Below are 21,997 nucleotides of genomic sequence, written 5' to 3'. Positions count from 1 at the left end.
ATATTTATTAGGTTTGGGAATGAAGGTGATGCAGGCTTCATAGAAGGAGTTTGGAAGGATTACCTCCTTTTCAATTGTTTTGAATAACTTGAGAAGAACTGGAATTCTTTCATTATGTTGAGAAAGTTTCCTTCTATACCTAATTAGTTTAAGGCTTTCATTTTAAAAGCGTGTTGAATTTCACCAAATGCTTTCTCTGCATCTATTAGGATAATCATACGGTTTTTGGTCTTCAGCTTTTTAATGTGGTTAATCATTTTTATTGATTTTCAGGTATTGAACCATCCCTGCATTCCCAGAATAAAACCCAATTGTTCCAGGTGAATAATCTTTCTGATATGTTCTTTGATTTGATTGACAAGTATTTTGTCGAGAATTTTTGTGTCTATGTTCATGAGGGATATTGGTCTATAGTTTTCTTTCTCTGTCATATCTTTTTTTTTTGCTTAGGAATGAAGGTGATGTAGGCTTTATGAAAGGAGTTTAGGAGGATTCCCTCCCTCTCAGTTGTTTTGAATAGCTTGAGAAGTATTGGAATTAGTTCTTCTTTAAATATCTGGTAGAATTCAACACTGAAGCCATCAGGACCTGGGCTTTTCTTTCTTGGAAGGGTCTTTGTTAGCGATTCGATCTCTGCTTTGTTATTGGTCTGTTTAGGTGTTCTGTCTTCATGACTCACTTTAGGTAGGTTGTCTGTGTCCAGGAATCTACCCATTTCTTCTAGGTTTCCCAATTTGTTGGCATACAGCTCTTTGTAGTAATTCCTAATCGTTCTTTTTATATCTGCAGTATCTTTTGTTACATTTCCTTTTTCATCTCTGATTTTGTTTATTTGGGTCTTTTTTTTTTTTAATTTCTCTTTTGGTTTCTTTTATTGCCCACTGTTCATTTAACAGCATGTTGTTCAATCTCCATGTGTTTGTATATGTTCTTGAGATTATTGAGTTGTTGATTTTGAGCTAAAATCCATTGTGATCAGAGAAGGTACATGGCATGATTTTGATTTTTTTGAATTTGCTGTGGCTTCTTTTATGGCCTAGTCGATGGTTTATCCTAAAGAAAGCTCCATGCACTTCTGAGAAGACTGTGTATTCTGCAACTGTGGAGTGAAAAGTTCTATAGATATCAGTTCCGTCTTTTTGGTCCATAGTGTCAATTAGTTCTATTTCTTTGTTGATTTTCTATCTAGTTCATCTATCCATGGATGAAAGTAGAGTGTTGAATTCCCCTGTTACTATTGTATTGGAGTCTATGTCTCCCTTTAGATCCTTTAGCAAGTCTTTTAATTTGCCAGGCACCCTGTAATTGGGTGCATATGCATTTGTTATAGTCATGTCTTCCTGTTGTATTGATCACTTAATCATTACATAGTGCCCTTCTTTGTCTTTAAACAGTTTTTGTTAAAGTCTATTTTATCTGATATTAGGATGGCTACAGCAGCCTTTTATTCTTTTCCATTAGCTTGGAATATCTTTTCCATCCTTTCACTTTCAGTCTATATGCACCTTTGTTGGTGAGGTCTGTTTCTTATAGGCAGCAAATATATGGGTCTTGTTTTTTTAATCCATTTGGTTAGTCTGTGTGTTTTAATTGGAGAATTGAGGCCATTACATTCAAGGTAACTATTGATAAATAAGTATTTAGCTGTGCCATTTTTCCATGAATAATACTATCATTTACTTTGAATTTCTTTTTTACTTTTACAGGTGGATTTTCTGTCTTCACATTCTTTCATGATGGTGGGTTTCTTTCTGTGTTTCTATGTGTAACACAACCTTTAGCATATTTTGTAAGGCTGGACATGTGGTGAAAAATTCTTTCAATTTCTGTTTGTTATGAAAGGTATTTATTTCATCTTGGTTCATAACTGAGAGCTTTGCAGCATGCAGTATTCTGGGTTGACAATCTTTTTCTCTTAAAATTTGGACTATTTCTTGCCATTGTCTTCTGACCTGTAGGATTACAGCTGTGACTGTAATTGGAAATACTCTGAAGGTTATCTGGCATTTTTCTTGTACACATTTTAGAATGTTTTCTCTATACCTTACTGTAGAAAGTTTGACTACAGTGTGTCATGGTGAAGATCTTTTCTGGTCATATCTGTTAGGAGTTCAGTGTGCTTCCTGTACTTGGACCTTCCTTTCTTTAAGCTTAGGAAGTGATCTATAATTATTTCACTAAGTAGGCCTTCTATTCCCTTTTCTTTTTCTACTCCTTCAGACACTTCTAATATCTGTGTCTTGGGTTGTTTAATAGTATTCCAAATATCTCCAACATTGTTTTAAGTTTTCTAATTTCCTCTTCTTGTTTTTGGTCCTGTCCTCCCAACCAGAGTCAATGCTAGTGGGGGACGTGGGTTTTTCTCTCTGGTAAGATCTCTGGATCACAGGTGTGTACAATACCTGCCAGCTGCAGCCCTGCTTACTTTGGAATTGTGTTGGTCACATAGGAGAGTCCCCCAGGCTGCACTTCTGTTTCATAGGGATGGCTGCCCCACCCCTCCCTTTGCCAGGTTGGTGCAACTGGCACAGTGGAGACTGTCTCCATTAGTTGCTCTCTAGTACCATGGAGGGCAACTGGGTGAGAAGTGACAATTGTTGGTGGACCCAAAAATTACTGGGTATATGCACACAAGCTGTGGCTGTGGCTAAGTGCCTATGTCTAAATATGGTGCCAACCTTCCCATCACTGGTTGCAGGCTGCTGTTGTAGGAGGGAAGAGGGGAGAGAGAGAGACATCTGCTCTCCCCACATGGTGAGCACTCACCCTGCTATCCTGGGGGATCTGGTGGAGTGGCTCTTCTTGTACTTCTAGACTCTCAGAGCCCTGGGTGTTGAAAGCAAGAAAACACAGTGATTGTGTGAGAAGAGACTGGGTGTGGCTGCGACCTGGGCAATCACAGAGTATTGCTGCACACTCTCAGAGCTCCTTGGTTGTTTAGAGCAGCTCACAGAGAGGGAACAGTGCTCACAGGAGGGGCTGCACAGATTATACATACAGTTTATATGGTGGTACTGATGAGTGTTGAACACAAGGGGGCTATCACCTGGGCATCCCTCAGCTTGAAGGAGAAGGAGTGGTTACACCAACAGAGGTGACCATTCCTCTTCATCCACTCAAAAAGGTACAGTTCTCTAAGCTCTCCCTCCCACTATATCAACAGTGGTGTGGGTCCATAGAGTCTGATCTCTCCTGGTTTGACAGGGCAGGTACCTTCTTTCCTGGATCCAAGCTGCTGGGCCTTCTGTTGTCTCATTGCACCTTGCTGCATGTCTGCACATTCTACACTGGTCCGGGCCATTTCTACTGCTTTCACAGGATCTCCCAATGCAATTTCCCCTGCAGCCTTAACCTGAGAGTGTACCTTCTCCACTTTTTTTTTTATTAATTTCACCATGAGTAAATCAGATCACCCTGTCACTATTCTGCCATCATGGAACCCAGATTTACTTCTCAACAGACTTGGGTTCAAGTCCTGACTTTCTATATTCATTGGTCAACTACATCAAATGGTGTCGGTTTTCTTTAATCATGTTGTTTTTTGTGTCCTAAGGAAGGTTTACATGTCACAAAATCTTGACATTTCACCTTCTATTTAAGTCCGTGATCCAGCTCAAATTTGTGTGTGTGTGTGTGTGTGTGAATGGTGAGAAATAAAAATTAAAGTTTGGTTTTCATTTCATACCAATATCCAGTGCTTCCATCATAAATATGAGGTTAAAAGTTTTCGTGTATCCTTCTGCCTTCTTTTGGTCCCTCAAAGTTTCATTTGAATTTCTCTGGGCTATTATTATATTATAAATAAATAAATCAATGAACATTATTTATGATGCAAATTGGGAAGCTTACTTTGTGTTGTTTTGTTCTGTTTATTGTTCCCCTTTGTATGGCTTGTCTCTTTTTATTTAGCAGGTGTTAATATTTTTCTTCTTTATTGATTTTTAACAGTTATGGTATCTTGTGTGGTTTTATTAACATGTATCTTATTTAAAGTTCATTAAACTTCCTGGTCTGTGTGTTTATGTTTTTCAATTAGTATGAAAACTTTTCCCCAAGGTATCTGCAAGTATATTTTGTTGCCCCTCGCTGCTATTTTTCTTCTTTTAGTACTTCAGGTACATTTGAATTAGACCATACCTGCTAGGTAGTAGCTGACAGATCTCTGGGACTCTCATTTTCCTTTCATCCATTCTTGCCCTTTTCTTCCCTCTGTGGATAGTTACTTAATAATGTGCACTAATCATTTCTGTTGTGATGTTATCCTCAGCGATTTTAATTTCAGAATTGGATTCTTCAGGGTTTGAATTACATTACCCCATTGAAAATTCTTGATATTTTCTCTTTGCTGTTCAGAATGTCTATTTTCTTTTGTGAAATTCAACAAATACATTTTATAAATATATCTTAAAATATTTTTGGGTATTTCTATCATCTTTGATAATTCTGGTTATTTTTATTGGATGATTTTATCTCTGAATTTAGATTTTTTTTTGCTTTATTCTAGTTTTGTTTTCTTTTTATCATGTGCTGTATACATCAATGAATATCTGCATTTTTAACAAAGTGTTAAGTTTTGTTCTAGCAGGTGGTCAATTTATCTGTATAATATTACACTAAAAAAGAATCATCTTTATCTTTGCTAGATTAGGTCTGAAGTAGCCTTTTCTGTAGAGCTAGATTGGACCTACTGGCCTATCTGAAATCTCCACTTACTACTTGAGGAGGTGAAAAAACTCTGTTCGTTGTCTAGTTCTACCTGAGTTCCTAGAGTTGTTTCATTCCAAGTAGTTCTTCACCAAGCTTATAAAATGTGTGTGTGCACACACACACACAAACAATCTTGCATTTGGACAATAAATAACCCATGCAAATTTTTGCAGTTTACTTTCTACACAGTTCTTCTCTCTGGTGTGCAGTCCTAAGAATTCAACCCAACTCAATAATCTTAAAATGTAATTTCTGTATCCTTAACTTGGTGTGACTACTGTCTTCTTTTGGCTTTCCTCTTTCTGTGCCACATTCCAGAATGGGTCTTTAGAGAAGTCAGCACAATTATGGGGTTTCTTTTTTTGCTGTCTTTTCCCTTGCAAATCTTCATGTGCTGCAAATGGTTTAACATTAAAAAAAGATTATCTTAACTATCAGGGAAAGAAGGCAAGTCCAAAATGCACAAGTTTTATCACAAAGTAATAGCCAAACAATTTCGGGTCTTAAGATCAAGTAGTCATAGGTCTTTGGTTTGCCATCATTTAAATAAACATTTTTTTGTTTGCAAATCAGGAAAAGGCTTATTACCTAAGTTCCAAAGAAGCAAAAATTGTCAAGGAGTCCCAGGAGTTTAAAAGGCAGAAGTCACAGTTTAAGTGGCAGCAGGAACTTGAGTATCCAAATAGCTGGTATTTGATTTGGAAAATCAACAGACACCAGGGCTGGAGCCACAGTAATGAAGGTTTAAATCCTAATTGGATTTCCAAGGAAAAACACAATTATAGAATGAGAAGTTGAAATAGGAAGAAAAACTATAGCTGAGGTTTTGTACTGTTTGATCTAAGGGTGATCAGTGGAAATTTGAGTACCAGAGCATTTATTACTGTAGAACTGTTAACAGGGTGGAAGGATTTCTGATGCAGGGTGAAATTTGCAAGCAAATGAATAGATTTGCCTGCATCCTGAATCAGATTATTTGTGAAATCAAGGAGAGAAGAAGTTTAGGAGTCCAGTTGGGTCAACTTGCACACCCCTGCCTGATTAGAAAGCCTCTTTTTGGTATTGCATCACAGTTCCAACTGGGGCAGGCAGAAAATACAGGTTAAGGGTCACTCTTTCCCTGTAAACCAACAATGCTTTATGTGAAAGCCTTGTAGAGCTCTTCCTACACACAGCTTCTGCAATTTAGAAAATCAAGCTGATGGATTATTTATCTTAAGAGTCCAATTAGTTAAGTAACATTTGGGATTCATTGATATCTAGATGGCTACACAAAATACAGCCTATAAATATGGCACATGTGACTGTGTCACACAAAACAAAATTGAAAAACCCCACTAAAAATAAAATAGTAGTAAAATGAATGTGACAGAGAGTAATTTATGGGTGTGATTGATCTCATGGTAGTCAAGCAAGATCTCTATTGACTTTTTAAAAATCGGTTTCAGGAAAGTGCAACCAATAACCTTGCCTTTCCCACCCACTAAAAATGTTTATCCAGAGGGAACCAAAATAACTGAGCAAATAAGGAAAATAACAGTGCAGGTTACACCAGTGTACTGTTAACATCACATGTACACAGAAGTACCAAGGACACAGTCATTTTTATGCCAGACATCTGAATTGATCTTAGTAAATTCTCAACAACTGCCCTGACAGTGTTTCTGGCATTTTATGATAGAGCATTTTTTAAAGTTTTATTATTCATTGAATGAGTACCAGAGTTTCTGATATAATTCTGACTTCTGAGTCCCATACCGATGGCAGTATTGATATTCTGGGATTTGGGATAAAAAAAGTTGAAGTTTAATAATTTGCCTCTTAATTATAAAATTTAGGCTCAGCTCCAGGCTGCTTACTGTTTTCCCCTTAGGATACACATTTGTTTTAAAAGGGATTTTTCCATTAGGATATAATCAATAATTGGACTTGATGGTGGTGCTATGCAAAAATCCCTGTACTTAAGAGCCAGGGAGCTTTGACAGCAATTCCAGCTTTGGATGAGATTTTTATGTGCCATGTCTCAGTAATCAGGCAACTAGCTGCAACATTCCAGGAACTCACAAGAGCCCTCCTCAACAGCCTACAAAATATATGAAGAGACTTCAAAAAGTTCACCAGATACTTGGTCTAGCGATTAAAACCCAGAATCTCGTATTGGAGTACCTGGGTTGGTTTTGTCACTCTCACTCCAGACTCCAGCTTCCTTGCCAATACAGATCCTGGGAGGTAGCAGGAGACGCCTCAGGTAGTGGATCCTTTGCCAACCGCATGGAGGACCTGGATTGAATTCTGGTTTCTGGTTTCTGGCTTCTGCTGGCCCAGTTCTAGCTGATGCTGAAATTTGGGGAATGAACCATCAAATGAAATTCCCATTCTCTTTCCTTTCTCTGTCTCTTTGCCTCTTGAATAATAATAAAAAAAGGTCCATGGAAAATGGAATTAATTCCATTTTGGTGCAGAATTGTTTGAAATCCATGTACATGATAGATTTTCAAAAAGTTCATGGAAAATGCATATTGTGTAAATGTATGCTGCTCATAAAACTAAAGCGTTGTTGGTTCTGTGTTTAGCTGTCCTCCTATAGGTTCCTATGGACTTTTTCCAGCCACCTCTATTGTATTCAGTACTTTGGGATGGCTCTGTAAACAGATGAAGCCAATAATGTATTAACAGTACCAACTGAGAGAAAGTATGATTAACTGAAGTTACTAAAAACAAAAAGCAATTCAAATCAATTGGCAATCTACAAAAAGAGTTAAAGATTTTAAAAGCTATTATTAAAATTGCTATATTTGTCTATTATGTTATGTTCTTTGTGTGTACATATTGTATGTCCACATGGGAAAATTTTATTAAGAGTTTTATTTTAATTGGCTTATAGATAAGATTGTCCATAAATTTAAGCTGCTAAAATTAATCAAAGATACATTTTAATTCGTGTGACCAGAATCTCTGCATCATATGTTTTAAACTTGTTGGTAGAAAGAAGCTAAAAACATTTTATATGATTGTGCTTAAGTTTTCTGGTTAAACAAACTACACCATGTTAGATATTTAAGAGGTGTTTCCAAATACATGATTCTTAAAATTTATAGAAGGCATTGGACCTTCTGGTAAATGCTTTCTTAAGTTGTTATCTAATGGTTGAAACTGTTTGCTAAGTATTCATGTAATATTGCTATTGTCAGCAAGTGATCTAGGACTTGCTCCCTCATTTCTCTATTCTAAGCCCAACTTGTTCTTTCATTTCTCTATTCTCCTCAAGGTAGGACACTAATTTTATTATGAAGGAATCTGTAGGACACACAATTTAATCTTTAGACCTTATAAAAGAGATGGCTAATATTTTTCTGTAATAGCATAGCCAAAATAAAAGCTTAAATAATAATCTCATAGCTAGATTCACTTCGCCATCAGCAAAGTATACAGTAAGTAGAAAAAAAAACCTCCCTTTCAGACCAAAGGGAAAGAAAGTTTGAAAGTGAGAATATAATTTTCCTCATGGGCATTGTCTACCTTAGAAAAACTACTACAGAACGTGCCTGTGACTATAGACTTGTAGTTCAGGCCACAGAAGATTAGAGATGGGACACGGGCACTCCCTTGACTTGCATCCTCTGGTCTGCTTTAACACAAACCAGGAGGAAAAGAAAGCTAGGCATCAGAAGCAATGGGTGACAGGCCTATTAATGGCTGATCTGTACAGTGATCTGCCCTCAAGGAGACCCAACAGGCCAGTCCACTGCAGTGGCTTTCAATGTGGTAAGCCTGGGCTTCAGCAGAAGTCAGCTTGTGAAGAGCACTGGCAGCTCTGCCAAGAGTTGGATCACTGGAAATGGACCTGCCCTGGAGTCGAAGGATGCCCAGGTCAGAGCCACAGATCTTATTGGCTCTAAGCTGAAAAGCCCTTCACTCAGCCCAACTTCCAAAGTGACCACTGCAGCTGAGGGGATGGCCAAGTAGGGTCAGCAACATTGCAGGCAGAACTGTAAATTTCTTGTTAGAAATGCCACCTGCCTTTACCTGACCAACTCTCCTCCCAGGCCAGCCAAGTAATGAAAGTCAACAGAGTGCCTTCCCCTAAGAGGTTCACACCTCCCTTAGGATATACCCCATGTGAAGAGATAGATAGGTCTGGGCCTCTGAATTTACAAGGCCTAAAGCCCATCAGATTATTATCAAGTCCCTTCTATCAGGTTCTATTTGCCTCTCAATCAGAAAACTTAATTGTAGCTTAGACAGCACCTTTCTTAGCTCCTCTAATAATGACTCTGTCCTTTGTTCTACGCCCTGTCTAGTGCACTTGGGCCTCATTCCTTTGTAATCATAACCTCTACTCTACCACCAATGGCTCTACTCCCAACCTGTGTGTACTGGTGGTCCTCTTCCCCACTTAATGCTGTATAATTGTTCAGACCTGGTTAATGCCGCTCTTAGGATCATTGGTTACTATCCTCACCCTGTCTTTTATGACCTTGTCTAAATATGATCAGAGTTGGTGATCTTGGAAGGCTTCCATAGCCTTGGCAACTCATGACAAGAGCCTAGGGTGGTTAGTGGCGCCATAAACTAGAGTGTCAATTTGTTGGGTCAACAAGAGGAGCCACTGTGCACTTGCTCCTCATGTAAGATCTCTGTCCTTAATGTGCTGTACATTGCGATTTAATGCTATAACTAGTACTCAAACAGTATTTTTTCACTTTGTGTTGCTATGTGGGGGCAAACTGTTGAAATCTTTACTTAATATATACTGAATTGATCTTCCATATATAAAGAGAATTGAAAATGAATCTTGATGTGAATGGAAGGGGAGAGGGAGCGGGAGAGGGGAGGGTTGCAGGTGGGAGGGAAGTTATGGGAGGGGGAAGCCATTGTAATCCATAAGCTGTACATTGGAAATTTATATTCATTAAATAAAAGTTTAAAAAAAGAGAAATAAGGAAATCATTAAACATACCTCCATACAATTCTATGCAAAAAAAAAAAAAAGAAAATGTATGCATGGATTTCAAATTTTTTTTTACCAAAATAAACTTAGTTTTTCATCTAGTATTTTCATGAACATTTTGAAATATCCTCCTTCCTTCCTGCCCCAGCCCTGCCCCTTAATTATCTCTATCACGTAACTCTGTTTGTTTCCTTTATAATACTGATCAATATTTAAAAATAATTGGTTCACTTATTTCCTTGTTTAATTATTATTCTGAATTAGAATATGAATCCCCATATGGCAGGTAGCCTATATGTCTAATCTACCTTTATATTCTAAAAAAGCATTTGACAAATAATCAATATCAATAAGTATTATCATCGGGGCATCTTTGAAATATGCCAGAAACATGACATGTGAAATACAGAAATGTGCTTTGAGATAATAGTACTAGGAGATGGTAGTAATAGGTGTAATGGGGGTAAGATGGATGGAAAATGCATAATGTTCACCTGGAAGACTGTCAATGTAGAGTTTAATGGAGAGTAAGAGGGAGTGGAACAGTAAGCCAGTAAACAAATTACAATATAGTTAAAAACACTATACAAGAATTATAGACAAAGGAAGAATGGGATATTCTACCAAATTGAGCTCAGGTTTTAAGAATAGTTTTAACTTATGAAAGTTTATTCAAACTAATGACATTTGAGCATGGGCTTGAAAACTAACTAAAAGGAGAAAGCACTGTTTGAACCAGAAAGGCACAACATTCAATATCCCTGATGATTCTGATGAAAGTGCAATGGCAATGAGACAGGAAGGTAGTTGCATAGTTGTGATGGACCTTATTCCCAGGGCTAATGAGTTAACAGCTGTTCGTTGGATAATTGTGAATTACCTCATTCTATTTCTGATAGTTCGGAGGAAGCTGCAGAGTTATAGGTTTAGCATACAAAGTAAGCAGGTCATGTGGACTCTGTCCATACTCAGATAGTACAAATTGATCTTTGGAATGTGTATCCTAGAACTGTGGACATGAGAGATCATTTTAAAGCCAAAGATACTCAGCATTTAGTGGGTGCCCCTTGTGCTGCCCAATAAAAACACGTTTTTAAGGCCTATTTCCAGCATATTGGAAAGGGAATTAAATTCCTTCCAACTGACACTGGACAAAGGATGAAACTAAAATTGATCAGAACACATTAAGATTGGTACTCAGATAAGCTGCGCCAATAACTAAAATTCTACCAATTCAATTTTCTCCTGGTAGCAGTGAGGATTTCTTCTCAAGAGATGAACGCAGGATGAAATGACATTTTTCAAAAGTATTTTTGAGGAGATTCAAGTATAAAATTGTGAATTGATAGGCAGGCATTTGGCACAGCAGTTAAGGTGGCTCTTGGGATACTTACATGCCATAATGCTGTGCCTGGTTTTGAATCCCAGTTCCAACTTACTGCTAATGTGCGCCCTGTGATGCCTCAAGAAGTTGGATCCCTGCCACCCACATGGGAGTCTTGAATTGAGTTCCAGGCTCTCTGCCTTGGCTGGACTCAGCCTGAGCTCTTGTGGGTACTTGGGGAAGAAATCAACAAATGGGGGAAATATTTCTCTCCCCCCTCCCAGTTTCTGCCTTTCAACAAAAAAGAAATTAATAAAAAACAAAGGATTAAAAATTGTGAATTGAATTATGTAATCTCTTAAATGCTTCCCAGTATTAAGATTCTGTTTTAATTCCTGTATCATCAAAGTGTATTAAAATAAACTAACAGGTATATACTCCTAGGTGCCACGTGCTGAAAACAAAAGTGGTAAATATGACAGTCTGCTATTAAAAAGTAGTATGTAAACTCCATCATGCTTGTTCATACATGTAAGTCAGGTGCATGGTTCAACTGCTTGAATTATCCAACCACTTGTAAGATCATTGGTCATTGAGATCACGGCATACAAATCAATTCTGTTTCTCTGTTATTCATTACAGTGGTAGCTCCAAGATACACAGTGGAACTGGCATGTGGCTTTGGAGCCACAGTCCTGCTAGTGGTGATTCTCATTGTTGTTTATCATGTTTACTGGCTGGAGATGGTCCTATTTTACCGAGCCCATTTTGGAACAGATGAAACCATTTTAGGTAAGTAACGGAAGTTTGATGTAAATCTCTTCTATAGTGATCTTTAGAAAACATGTTCTTTTGAAGAAATCTAGATTAGCTGGAAAATGTAAGCAGATTATCTTTTTAAATTTATTTTTTATTTTTAAGGTGAACAAATTTAGCGTATTTCATATATGCAGATTTAGGAGCATAGTGATACGGCTCACTCTACCTTCCCTCCCATCCATACTCTCATACTCCCTCTTCTTTCCTTTCTTATTCTTTCTTTTAATTTTTACAATGACCTACTTTCAGTCTATTTTATACTCATAAGATTAATCCTACACTAAGTAAATAATTCAAAAAATAGTAAGAAAAGAAAAATATTGTTCCTCAACAGTAGTGACAAAGGCTGTAAACAATTATATTATTTCAGGTCTCACCAGTGAAAAATCTTCACAATGTGCATTATCCTCTTTCCTTTAATAAATGTGATTCAGAATAAGTTAGCATTGCTCACATGGAAATATATATAGCCATATATGAGATTTAAAATTCTCTTTTGACCACACTAGAAAAGGAAAAGAAAACAAACAAATGAAGATACTTATTCAACTCCATCTATTCATAATATTATTATTTCAGCATGCAACGAACAATAAAAAGTTAATGAGATACCTAAAAACTTCAAAATTCAGAATATATTACATTTACACTTACAGCATATCTTCCTTCAACCAGCCACATTTCAGGTGCTCAGTAGATACAAGTGATTTGTGTTAAACAGTGAAAGTCCACACTCTTTGTACTGAAAAGGTGACCCATGGGGCTGGCATTGGCTCAGTGATTAAGTTGCAGTTAGGACACCCACACCACGTATCAAACTGTCTGGCTTTGAGTTCTGCCTATGCTTCCAATTCCATACAGATTCTTAGGTTCACTCTACAAAGATTCTAATTAAGCAGGATTGTAGGAAAGTCACAGAGTCTATATTTTTTTTAATTGGGTAATGATTTATAACTTTGAGAAAATCATCCAGTGAATCTGAGCACATTTTGAGTTTTATTTATTTGTAGTTATAAGTAATTTTGACAATTTCAAAAAGTTTTGCTCCATTTATGATTCCAATATATTTATGAGCGATCAACTGAGACACACAGTAGAAATTTTCTGGGTGGTAATAATTATCAGCACTTATGATTTATGTCCTGATTCTTTAATTCAAAGTTGTATGAGCCAAACCTCACTTTTTCTCTACACTGAAGACTCAATTCGGTAAGATGGGATTAAAAGACACATCAGATCAAACTAAATTGAAAATAGTCATTTCGCCTGGAGATTTGCCAGAAGTGGAAAACTACACTGGAATCCGTGGCATGATTCATATATGTAAAAAAAGAGCATATCTAATATGCAAAAGTTTCATTTAAGAAAAATGCAATACTATCGAGTTACTTTCCTAATTTATGTTGTATTTTTTCATCTTGTATATTCTAATTCATATTGTATCTGTGTTCTTTTCATAGATGGGAAGGAGTATGATATTTATATATCCTATGCAAGGAATGCTGAAGAAGAGGAATTTGTTTTACTGACTCTCCGTGGAGTTTTAGAGAATGAATTTGGATATAAGTTGTGCATCTTTGACAGAGACAGCCTTCCTGGGGGAAGTAGGTATTTCAGATGAGTCCAAATGGTGCCTCCTTAAAAAGCAAAGGAGAATATCAGCCTTGATCTATGTGGGAGAGTCTTAGCTTTCTGTTGGCAACTTTATATATTTAATGTCCAACTCTTTGAAGTAATAGACTTCTCTAGGAGCAAAAGTGCAATGTAAGATGTATAGTATTCAACTCAATTTAAGGTGCTCAAATATTTGCCTTTCTTGGTAGTCCTCAAGATTACCAAGTCCAAAATTTATATATGTACAGTAGATTTGAGCTCTATTAAAGCCATACCTTTAAACATCCCATTTACTCACACTTAGATTTTTAGGTTTAGACTGGCCTGAATTGGTTTGCCTACAGTTTTTTAAAGACCTAATATTAAAAAGCTTAGTTTTATTATTATTATTATTGTTATTATTATTGTTATTTACAGAAAATGAGGTTTAACTTAGTTTTTCTAAAGTTGAGTTGCAACTGAGAGTGTATGGAATTTTCCATTATAATACTATCTGGTAATAACTAGAATATTCTGTTGCCTTTTGTCCTTTGCTTATTTCCTTTTCCTTTCTTTCATTTACTGGCAAGCTATCCCTCCTCAGATTCCACTTTGTTTGTGTCCGTTTCTTCCTCTTTGTTAGCTTATACTTTTGAGATATAATTGAAAATTTTACGAAGACCAGGGTATTCTAGTGGTTAAGAAAATGAAACCAGAAATGCTGAATGTTTTAAAATCATAACACATCTCTTCTTTTTGGGTTCACACATTAACACGCAAAATAATGGTCCGTTTGTCTTTTTTTTTTCACTAATTCCTTTTTAAAATTTTTAACAAAGAAATCTTTTATTTAATGAGTACAAATTTCATAAGTACAACTTTAGGAATATAGTGACTCTTCCCACCATACCCACCTTCCCACCCCCACTCCTATCCACCTCTTCCTCCCTCTCCTATTCCCAGTCTCATTCTCCATTAGGATTCATTTTTAATTAACTTTATACGCAGAAGACTAACTCTACACTAAATAAAGATTTCAACAGTTTGCACACCCATGCACAAAAAAAAAAAAAAAAAAAAAAAACAAACGAGAACAAGTTTTACAATTAACTCTCATAACTCATTAAAGACTGAAGTCCTACACGGGAAGTAAGTGTAGAGTGGTATACAGTGATTCCTGTTGTAAATTTAACAATTAACACTCTTATGTATGATGTCAGTGATCACCCAAGGCTCTTGACATGAGCTGCCAAGGCTATGGATGCCTTTTGAATCCACAATCTCTGTCATATTTAGATAACTCCATAAGCAAAGTGGACATTCTATCCTCCCTTCAGAGGAAAATACATCATCCTTTTTTGATGGCCACTTCTTTCCACTGGGGTCTCTCACACAGAGACCCTTCATGTCAGACATTTTTGCCACAGTATCTTGGCTTTGCATGCCTGAAATGCTCTCATGGGCATTCCAGCCAGACCAGAATGCCTTAAGGGCTGATTCTGAGGTCAGAATGCTGTTTAAAAAGATTGCCATCCTATGAGTCTGCTGTATGGACTGCTTCCATGTTGGAACATTCTCTCCTTATTAATTCTTTTAATAAAACACATCAGTAACATCTCTATACCTACTATTAAACCCTTCACTGCTGAAATATATATAATATGTTTAACCTTAAGCATGACAAACTAATCTTCTTCGCTTAAAATCCTGTTTACCTTAATCACCTGTTTATCGTTTAAAAAATCTATGAATAATTGAGATACAAAATAGACAAGATTTTATGTTCAGTTTTAATTAGTTTGATCACTTTATAATCATAGCCATCCAAAAGTCCATAATGCTTATTTTCTACAGATGATACCTTGCTCAGTATAAATTTGCTAGGCAATGATGACTTAACTATAGAGGTAAAGGGCAAATCACACTCAAATCACGAGTATTTTTTGTCCATTTATCAATTCATACAGCCATTCAACATATACTACTGTTGAAAAAGTTGTGTAAACATACATAGTATATACATAGCTAGAATCCTCCAATATGAGTGAATAATCCTCTGAAGAGGTCAAGTTCTACATGATCACCCTTGCGTTTTTCTTTGGATAGCTGGTCCTTGTATTCTTTTGTGTTCTTCCATCTTCTCTTAATCTTCTTTGCCTCTGGATCTCTTGCTATGCTTACACGTGGTCAGCTTCTTGTGACACTTCTTGTAGAATACAAATCCTTATTCCTAGATTCTCCTCCAGGCAGCACATTCTAGGTTTTAATTGCAAGTACTTGCCTACAGCTTCTATACCTGTGAAGAATAAGATTGGTATGGCAAGCCGTGGTATAGATTTTCCACAACTCCAGTGCATTACCTGAAGCTGGTAACTCTGAGCCCCAGGTAAAAGATTATGCAATCTTCAATATGCAACTGTGAGGAGATGGATTGGCATCAAGAATATAGTGACAGGAATTCATTAAAGCTCTTGACATTAGAATACAATTACACCATGTTTCCATTTTCCCTGCTTTTTCTTCTTTTTACTTGCAGAAAGCACTTGCTTATTTGCAAAAGCAGGCACATCAGCTTGCAGCTGTCTAGATGCATGCCTCCATAGTATTCATAGAATTTTAGAGAGAGGTTCAGGGGTAACTTGGGCTTTAGAGCAGAAAGAGAAAACTGAGTTGAGAATGTATTGCTAGCCAGATGCCATCTAATGCCTGGACCTTTTAAAGATCCTGTTCCAGTGACATAGTGACATCAGTTTGATTTAGGGAAGAGTCCAACAACAGAAAGGGACTTTCAAAAAATAAAGGTTTCTATCACTATTGTCCTGTGTTGCCAAAAATGGAGTATTGTGACTTCTAATGAATATCTGTTTATGCATTTTTGGAAATAAAGAGTTTATATATGAGTAACCTTGGGCAGAAAGGACTCAAAAGCTGGTTTGGCTGGGCCATAACATACCAGATAGTTTGAAGAAACTGACTTGAGTCCAACACATCTCTTCTTCATATTTCAAATATTGCTTTGGAAGATGAATTTCATGCAATATAGCACATTTTCATTATTTGTCTGTTGGGATTCTTTCTGGGGTGGAATGTAAGTGAATACTTCCACTTTCCCCAAGAAGAGTCGTGTTTAGTGAGAGCATTATTGAATCTAAGCATTAAGTTGTTCAAATTGTTGCTGGTAAAAAGATTCACCTCTATTCTCAGGCTGTTACCCTAATTCCCTACATTTGCTCCTCAAACCCCAAAACCCCATGCTCTTGGGGAGTTCTTGGCCAACACTAATTTCCATGGTGTTTTCTTTCTCAGTTGTCACAGATGAGACCTTGAGCTTCATTCAGAAAAGCAGACGACTCCTGGTTGTCCTAAGCCCCAACTACGTGCTCCAGGGAACCCAAGCCCTCCTGGAGCTCAAGGCTGGCCTAGAAAATATGGCCTCTCGGGGCAACATCAACGTCATTTTAGTACAGTACAAAGCTGTGAAGGAGACGAAGGTGAAAGAGCTGAAGAGGGCTAAGACGGTGCTCACGGTCATTAAATGGAAGGGGGAGAAATCCAAGTATCCACAGGGCAGGTTCTGGAAACAGCTACAGGTGGCCATGCCAGTGAAGAAAAGTCCCAGGCGGTGTAGCAGTGATGAGCAGGGTCTCTCCTATTCATCCTTGAAAAACATATGAAAGGGGACAAAGAACAAAGTGTACTCCAGGAAGGAAGAGTCACTCTTCATTCCCAGTTTGTGGTTGCATAGGCAGAAAAAAATTCTGTCTAAGCTTTTCCATAGGGATCAATTCAGGATGCTATGGACAGGGCTGGCTATTCTGCTTCTCAGGCAATACTAAAGTTTAGAATATGTTGTCAATAGCCTGTCACCAGACTTTGAGATCATCATGTTCTTTGCAGGCAAAGACTTGGTTGATGTGGATTTCCCCTTTTGCATCCTCTGTCTGTATTCGTATATATCCTTACTTAAAAAAAAATCTTAATATTATGAATCAGCCTTACCCATGGATTTAAATATAGATCCCTTTAAGATATGACATTGTTGAACAGGGGCATTATGAGTTTCCAAGTATTTCTTTTTCTTTTATTTTTACTTATTCATTAACAAGAAAATCAGGGCTTGCATTTATTTGAGCCTAGCAGAATGAACAAACGCACTGGCTCATTCAGCTGCACAGTATACCCCCACACCATCACCCATTTAGAATGAGATAAAGCAGTGTAACTGAAAATGCTTCTTATAATTGATTTGAAAAGTATGCTGCATTTTTACCCACTGTATCACCTTTACCCTCATCTCAAGTAATTGACATCATATTTGTAAATTTGAAAAATACATCATGATTGTTGTTTTATTATAGTAAATTCCTGATTGTCTTCAGATCAACCCATATGTATCATTCCATCTCCCTATTTACTTGTATCAGTTATTCAAAGTGTGCAGATCCAATGAGAAGAAAACAAACAAACAGATTTTGCAGGTGGCTCCACATTTGATTCATTCTGAAAGAAAGCTTCTTCTAATGGTGGTAATGGAGAGTGATATAACAGCAGAATGCTTTCAGAAATTATTTTGTCCTGTGGAAATACACATTACAGGGTGTTTGGTGATTTGTCTTTTAATCCTAGCCTTTTTAATGTGAATATTAGGAAACTGGTCCCACCTCACTTGTTTTTGTCTCTTCCTTGCAAAGTGTGGAGCTTAGACTTAGCAACCTTGAGTATTGCTTTTAACATTACCAGTCTCAGAGAATTAGTTATATTTCCCATAATTTATGCACCAGTATAGATCAAACATTGCCCCAGTTAAATCATTCTGAAAAGTCATTCTCCGTGAAACTTGTTTTTGTTTAAGTAAAATTTTATTGTTTGCAAGACTTGGAAAAGTTAAAGCTAAGTGCAAAGTTTACAGAGTGGTGAATATCTATGTTACATGTAGATTTTATATATATATATATATATACATGTATATATGTATATATATCCACACATATGAAATTTCTATACATTTGTGTGGATATGCGTATATAAAGTGTGCACATATGTGTGCATATATATGAATATATATGTATATATATATATGTACACACTATCCTGCCACATGAATTATATGATAGTACTTTAAAAAGTTTGTGGAAAATGCTGTTAAGAAAAAACTATGCATAGATTTCAAAATTTTTGCACCAAAAAACTTACATTTTATTTCTGTTTTTTTTTCCATGGATTATTTTACGTACCTTCATTTGTAAGTGTGTGTGTGTATGTATGTGTATAAAATAACAGCCATCAGTACTATATGGCAAACCACTGGAACATTTGTCCAGTTGTTACGTTTTTACTGTAATGCTTTTGTGTTAGTGTTTTTGGTACATTAATAGTAATTGTAAATTCACATTTGGCAGAGTGGTACTTGTCATTATTACTTGCCTTCTCTTGTTAGTACAAACAGCTTACTACTACTACAGTTGACTTTGGGTACAGTGGAATCTCTTGTGCATAGAGCTTCCATGGTCACTGTTAAGCAGTAGCCAGTCTCTGATATTAATTGATTTTATACTCTATTCCCAGGAAACACATTTAGAAACTAAGTTATGTTAATCTCACTGCCCATCAATTTAGACTGTTGAGTTAAAAGGAAAATAAATATACATATATGTAAGTCTCAGTATCCTAAAAAAGCACAACGAATCATAAGTTAAAGAAACCCTATCCCAGTAGTACAAATGTTGATAAGCAAATCTTAGATTGCTCCCCACATTTAAGTGTCCTCCATCAATTCTAAAGTTCATAATAAATCATTTCCACATATGAAAGTTGATTGTTTAAATTGAGAAAAGCTTCACCTTTGAATTCTTGACTATAAAACAATGATGTAGAATCACTCTTAGATATAATATTTTTAGCCTTATTCATTCTTTTCCTTGTTACAAATCACAGCTATTTCCTCTATTAACACTTCTCAGAAGATTACAGGAGTGCGGACTCCAGATAAACTGAGCATCAATTCTTACATAAGCTTTAGGTAGTGGGTTGTAGTGGCCAGTCTCTTGCCGGTACTGCATTCTTTGCACTTTTGGATTCCCTATTTATCCCAAATGCTGTTGGGTGCCCTTAGAAACTCCTTATTTTTTCCTATTTATATTGCTGTCTTTGATACTGAAATTTTCCAAACTTTATTGTATAAAGTATATCAGATCTAAGTGAAATGGCTCATCCTAAAGAAATTTATTTGATGGTACTTTTTATGCTCCAGGACATGTCCCATACAGAACATTTGATGAGGGAAACATCCTTGTAATTTAGAGTGCAATAACAAATCACATCTCACTAAAAACAAAACAATGATTTTGGGTATCCTCTGTAAGACCTTCTGTACCCAGGTTAACAAAAGACCATGATATAAAATTTATTTGATTCTCTTTTGTATTGTAACATAGATGATTCCTTAGGATTCTAATAAAAAAGACTCCATTGTATTGGAAAATAAAAAATCACTTATTAACTATCCATTTTCTATACACAGGTTTTAATATTTAAGGATTACCTTTTTAATTTTATTCATGAACTTTTGTATATTCCATTTTTCATCTGATTTGTAAATTTACCTATTTTTAAAATAAACCATTTATTTTCAGCTTTGAATTTTATTTTGTGCATGTTTTTATGTCTTTATTATCATGTAAGAATAAAAAGTTAATAATTGCACTTACAAAGAAGGAATTTAATAAATTACACTAGTTAAGTTTATTTCTGACAGAAATCTGTGAAAAATTATAACTTCAAATCAAGACCATTTTCTTAACAGGTGAGTGATAAAACCCCTTAAGTAGTTTCAGCAAACTAGAGTATCTTTGTGTGTGTATGTGTGTGTGTGTGTAAAGAGATAGATGGATTATAGATAGATATGGATAGATGATAGATAGATAGATAGATAGATAGATAGATAGATAAAGTATAGATAGATGATATAGAGACAGAGAACAAAGAAGAGAAGAGAATGAGAGTGATTCTCTTAAAACAAAGAAGCCTATTCCTTTTCATTCAACTTTGAAATTGGGTAGCTTATAGTAATCTCTTAACTTTTATTGGTTTAATGCAACAACAAAGCTGTTTCTTTGGAATGAGTTGAGAAAATTAATACCCTGTATTACTAGTTGACAATTTGCATCTCTTAGTGGTGTGTCTGATATAATTTTCAATTATGAACATAATTAAATTACCTCTAGAACAGAATAGTGACTAGCATTTTGTTAGCATCATGTGTGTGTGGCTACAATTTACTTGTTGAAACTCTTAGGATATTTTCTGTAGTTGCTTGATAATGTTACTAGGTCATTCACTCTAAATTCATGGTATGGTACGAGAGATACATTTATGTGGTCTGTCTTATTTCTCTGTTTCTACTCAAGTAATTCCAGGTAACTTTAGCAATGGTGTAGGGGATTGAATGTTTCAGAAGTATTTTTTGTCCCCATCTATCTTAAACTGAATAGATAGATTTTTTATATCCAAATTACTCACATATGTTCACATATTAAGTTGCTGTTCTAAATTTAGGAATTGATATTGAATCGATATACATTAGCCTGTATAGTATTTTAATATTGCCCCTGCTAGATATTGAGTGATAATTTACTCAAATTGATTTATTCAAATGTCTACTGTGTGCTAGGCATTTGTATAAAAGTATCTCTAATTTGTCTACCATCTCCTTAAGTTTGCTGCCATCGTATGCATTTTATTGATGGATGAATTCAGGTTCAAAGATAGAAAGATTCAAACAACAAAATAACCCAAAGATTAAAACAGATTTCAAAGAGAAACCAAGATTTGGATTCAGATACATCTTCCAGCATTGGTACTCCCTTTTCACGAGGTTCCAGCTTTAAGAGGATCACTGAGATATAGGCCCATTCTTTATTCTAACAAAAGAACAAAATTACAGCCCTAGTTTTCTTCTAGGTGAATCCCAGGGAAATTTTGACCTTCAAAGGAGAGTTATAGACCAGAAAACATGACTACAAAATAAGTTTAATACCACAGAAGAAACCTGGTTTTGTTTACTATATAACCATACCTCATTTTTGAGCCAAAACAGAGTAAGCAATCTAACAAATGGAACTATCCCCCAAATATACTTTAGCATAAAAAATAATACTCTCATCCTCAAAAATATGAATTTTGATAATGCCAAAAATTCAGAAAAAATTCCACAAAAGAGGCAAATGCCTTTGAAATATCACTTGAAGACCCCAACATACAGACCAAACCCTATCTGACAAGCATCTCTTACATTCATTCCTCAGTGTCTGGCATTTCACCACTTATATCTATATTTAGCATTGCTGCCATTCAAATGTAAATTTCTCACTTTGTGGAAGGAGTACCAATAAAAAGAAAGAAAGAAATGAATAACCACAGGCTGTAAACATTTTTAGCGGATCTAAGAAAATGTTTCAATAGTGGTATAGTCAATGGAAAGACCATTTTTTATGACCAAGTTGAAATAAAGCACTGCACAGACTCACACACACACACAAACACAATTGGTGTAAGTTCCCTTTGTTGGGAAGCTATTCATGTTACCTTAGTTACCTTAAGCTTAT

General features: G+C 36.0%; 1 protein-coding gene across 2 annotated transcripts in view; it reads left to right on the top strand.

Moving 5' to 3' along the window:
• IL1RAP (interleukin 1 receptor accessory protein) overlaps positions 1-21,997 on the top strand; it is a 159,770-nt gene that overhangs the window by 135,513 nt on the left and 2,260 nt on the right. The window contains exons 9-11 of one of the 2 annotated variants that reach the window (XM_062210161.1): positions 11,625-11,774; positions 13,262-13,405; positions 16,701-20,038. In XM_062210161.1, coding sequence (XP_062066145.1) covers positions 11,625-11,774; positions 13,262-13,405; positions 16,701-17,068 — 662 coding nt within the window. In that variant the 3' untranslated portion in view covers positions 17,069-20,038. Of the gene's footprint in view, positions 1-11,624; positions 11,775-13,261; positions 13,406-16,700; positions 20,039-21,997 lie in introns of those variants that run through there. The other variant, XM_062210153.1, reaches the window with a different exon arrangement.

Source organism: Lepus europaeus, chromosome 2 (genome assembly GCF_033115175.1).
Source record: "Lepus europaeus isolate LE1 chromosome 2, mLepTim1.pri, whole genome shotgun sequence".
Taxonomy (NCBI): domain Eukaryota; kingdom Metazoa; phylum Chordata; class Mammalia; order Lagomorpha; family Leporidae; genus Lepus; species Lepus europaeus.
The sequence above is the reverse complement of the archived record's forward strand: the minus strand, read 5'-3'. Positions and strand labels throughout refer to the sequence as shown.